This window comes from Octopus bimaculoides, chromosome 9 (assembly GCF_001194135.2).
Source record: "Octopus bimaculoides isolate UCB-OBI-ISO-001 chromosome 9, ASM119413v2, whole genome shotgun sequence".
NCBI lineage: Eukaryota > Metazoa > Mollusca > Cephalopoda > Octopoda > Octopodidae > Octopus > Octopus bimaculoides.
The window spans coordinates 67,440,667-67,445,303 of NC_068989.1; the positions used below are offsets into that span (position 1 = coordinate 67,440,667).

The window sequence follows — 4,637 nt, forward strand, 5'->3', positions numbered from 1 at the left end:
TATATATATGTATATATATATATATATGTATATATATATATATATATAGTGTCCCAAAATTAAGGCAACCAGGTTTTTTCCATTTTTCCAGAGCAAAATGTTATATTTCTGGTCCAATGGCTGTCACAGCTGCCCAAACCATAACTGATTGTGGATTTTGACATTGATTTATCAGTCTACTCTTGATGGAGCTAGACACACTCCAAAGTTGGTCATTCCGGTGATTTACTGTCTGTTCGATGTCAAGTTGTCAGTTTTTCATCAGTGAACAACAGGTTGGGCAGCATGCCTTCAACCATCTGATGCAGGATAAGATGACTTCTCTCCAGTATCATGGTCTTATGAACTTGTGTGTCATGACAGTGGATCATCTTGTGAGGGTGGGTCCTGAGATCCTCCTTCAGCACATGGTATATCGATGTTCGGCTTATTTTTGCTGTGGAAGCCAGTTTTCTGATGGAATGATAAGAATTTTGCCATATCTTTTCTCTGATACTTTTGATAAACTGAGGGGTCCACACACTTCTTTTTTGTTCATGTCCAGGTTGATCAGCAGTGGAATCAGTCTCTTAAAATTTCTTGACAATTTTTCAGACTGCTGCTTGGTTAATTTTAAACTTTTTTTGCTATAGCTGTATTACTTTCACTTCCTTTGTGGAAGGTTATGATTGTATTTTGGTCTATAGCCATTATCTAATCTATAAATCTAAATTTATTTAGTCTGAAACAAAAAGAAGACACACTAAGCTTTTATAATGTTGTATATTTTTCATATCCTATCACATTTATTGATAGTTATTAAAGCCCATAACTTTGGTTGCCTTAATTCCTGGACACCCTGTATTTACATGAATTCTTACAAAAATATAATGTCTCTCATTTATATTATGGCATACTTGCTTCAATTACTGTACAACTTTCCCATTTGCTGTATTTTTCAATGTGATTTAGATGAAGTTACTATAATCTTCTGTCTTCTTAGTATTGCTCCAGTTGACATCATTGTTCAGGTGTTTCTGTCCATGATGTTTTTTATACAGCATTTGAATGTCCAAAAGAGCAAGTATTGTTTTACTTGGGACCATTGCTTTTATCAGTCGTGGGCCAGGTTTCACTTGCAGAAAGCAGCAGACCAACATATCAAAACATTGTGAATAAACCTTCTTAACAATTATGCATGTACTCGAGTTGCTCAGAATATGGGATAGTTCACAGATTTGCTTCCAGGAAGACCAAATTTTTGTTGCTGTGGCACCAGAACAACCTGCCTTTATACAGCTATTTTCTTCAGTTGCAGTACTTATGGAAGTATATTTTTGATGGAAGTTTTGGGTTTAGTTTATTCTTTGAACCAGCATGTCATTTGTGAACCAAATATATGCAGTTTTGACAACAGACAATTTCTTCTGACTCTTATTGTAACAGGCATCACATAACTAGTTATGAGCTTGATGTATGGCATGAAGCTCAGCAGAGGATTTAGATTTTGATTTTTCAGGTCATCCATTCATGCAGTATCTTTCATACTTTGTACTAATGGTTTCAGCTGTTAGAATTAGGGGAATTTTCGGGTTGTTAGGTTTTTTAAAATTTTTATGCTAAACCTATTTTCTGTCTTTAAAGTTTGGATTTCTAGTGCCTTGACAAAAGATTTGCTGCAGAAGTTCAAACAATGAGAGAAACATTTAAAAATAAATGCTTTGGGTTATTTTATTCCTTTGGTTTCATATTAATTTTTTATGATCAGACTTAAGCCCCAAATATTTAAGCAGAGATAGAGATGAAATCCACTTTTTATGAGTTGATTTATACTCTGATTTTGGTCACACATTTACAATATTGAGGCATATTCCAAAAGACTGTTAGAGTTTCATTTAGAAAATGTAATTAGTTTAGCTCTGACTTATAATAGTGTTTAAATTGAAACAACATTAAGACCGACTTCCTGTGATGTTTGTGGTTATTGATATGAGCTGAATTACGATTACCTCCACAGATACTCTTTTACTGGTTTATGACCATGCTTGTATAGTTGATCATACCAATCCCAGTACTTATTTTATTGATTCCTAATTGTTGGATTGCAAGGTTACTGGACTTAAACGATCATAAAGAGATGTAAAGGAAAAATGAATCACTCTTATACATGTTGAGTACTTTTATGTCTGATTAGTCTGCTTAATTTCTGGACTCAGGTAAAACACACACACACACACACACACACACACACACACACACACACACACACACACACAAACAAACAAACAATGGAATTCTTTACAGTTTACATTTGCCAAAATTCCCTCATGATGTATTGGTCAACATGAAGTTAAAGAAGTCACTTACCCAAGGTACTGTGTAGTAGATTTGAACCAAGAACCATGTAGTTGCAAAGCAAACATTTTACCACATAGTCATGCATGCCTTTGCTTAGGTATAAAATTTTCACAGAAATTATTAATTTCAAAATCCATTTAATATTTCCTAGTGTCAAATTTGTTGTTTGAAACATTAGAAAATAATTATTTTCTGTATCTTTTGCTTTGTTTTTCATATGGTTTCTACTTTTGCTTTCTCATCCACAGAGGTGCTGATGATGTTCTTCCGAAATGGTACAAATTTGATGATGGCGATGTCACCGAATGTAAAATGGATGATGATGAGGTAAACTTTTATTTTGATATCCTAAATTGCATTTTCGCTTCAGTTTTTCAGTTTTTTTTTTTATGTTAGTAATAACTGCAGGGATGAATGAATAAGAGAACTCCACAGGTTTATACAAATATGTTTAGTACTTGAATGAATGATGTGTAGACTACTTTGTCATCAACTAGTTAATTACTGTATGCAAGTAGAATAGTGTGGCACTAACTGAAGTGTAAATATCTATATATCTAGATTCATGCAGTTAGCATTATAAAAAGTGTAACTGTTATTAGATAAGGAAACCTTGAATATTACAACATTGCATTTGAAAAAAGTGGATTGAAAGAAAAAAAAAAATTTTTTTTTTACCTAAACTAGAACAGTAATAGAACATAGATAGAAAATATTAGATCTTTACAAAAACATAGAATAGAACGTAAAAATTTCTTGGCCATAATTAAAATGAAAAACATACTTCCCATTCAGCATATGCAATACAGATTGTTTAACAAAATAATGTCGAGGTCAGTTACAATTGTACATCTTAACGCCATCATCATCATTGACATCATTATTTTAACATATTTCCATGCATTTGTGGATTGGATGAGATTTGTTGAGGCACATCTCCTTCCTATTGCCAACCCTCATCTGTTTCAAAGTAAGGTAATATTTCTCTTTGGCCCGATATGTTTTTATGGACGAAAATGAATGACATTGCTTGTGTGACAGTGACACCCACTTACAACCATCATGTGATGTCAGCATAAGGACACACACACACACACATACATTAACTGAACAATAATAATGTATAAACTTTGATGGGCCAGCATGATCAACATTCAAGAAGCCAGGAAGTAAAGACAGTTTTATGAGTTGTTTTTCTCAATCATATCTCCAGCTTCAGAAATGAGGAAAAGTTAAAAACTTAAGCTTTACCTAAATATATTTGGCGTTGAAAGAACTATGGGTTGACCATATAGCCATCAAGTAGTCCATCATCAAACACAGCATACTGTGCACAAGTGGGACAAGACAATATTAACTAAACACTGCATTTCATCCCAGATGCAAACAACAGGAAGATGATGATAATGATGATATTAGAAGCTGAACCTTCTGGAATTATAACTCTGAGTTTCATGTTTCTGGTCGTTAAGATTTCTTTTATAAAGCACACACTATATATATATATATATATATATATATATATATATATATATATATATATGCTTAACAGGGAACACTACTAAAGTAACTTGTGCTACACAACAGAATGGTTGCGACAGGCTTCTGCCATGTTGTCATTTTACAACCTGATACCTTAACCTCACAAATAATAGATCTTCATTTACATTAAAAATTATATTAGGATTTTGAATAGGTTCATATTTCACTGATAGAATACCTTTATAAATTTTCTAAGATTTACTGCTTTATTTTCATTGGCCTGCTTTAATCATTATTACACTTTTGATACCGAAACCACTTGAGACTACTCCTGGTCCTTTGAGACATATTTCTTGTTTTAAAGGGATCTAAATTAAAACTTCTTATCAAAATTTCCTGTTAATATACATTCCAACACCAATATAATAATGACAAAGTTATTTTTATTAATCTCTTCATTATTTTCAAAAGTTATTGAATCAAATGCAGTGTATTTCAGTTGAAATCATCATCATCATCATCATCGTTTAACATCCGCTTTCCATGCTAGCATGGGTTGGACGATTTGACTGAGGACTGGTGAAACCAGATGGCTGCACCAGGCTCCAATCTGATTCGGCAGAGTTTCTACAGCTGGATGCCCTTCCTAACGCCAACCACTCCGAGAGTGTAGTAGGTGCTTTTACGTGCCACCTGCACGAAGGCCAGTCAGGTGGTACTGGCAACGGGCATGCTCAAAATGGTGTATTTTATGTGCCACCCGCACAAGAGCCAGTCATGGGGCACTGGCAACGATCTTGCTTGAAAATCCTTACACA

At 33.8% G+C, this 4,637-nt stretch overlaps 1 protein-coding gene across 1 annotated transcript in view; it reads left to right on the forward strand.

Moving 5' to 3' along the window:
- The window catches only part of LOC106883044 (probable ubiquitin carboxyl-terminal hydrolase FAF-X), a gene marked incomplete at its 3' end in the record, with an annotated part of 154,147 nt that overhangs the window by 125,528 nt on the left and 23,982 nt on the right, over window positions 1-4,637 (forward strand). The window contains exons 45-46 of the mRNA XM_052970921.1: window positions 2,586-2,665; window positions 3,107-3,354. Of these exons, the coding sequence (XP_052826881.1) occupies window positions 2,586-2,665; window positions 3,107-3,354 (328 nt within the window). The remainder of the gene's footprint in view (window positions 1-2,585; window positions 2,666-3,106; window positions 3,355-4,637) is intronic.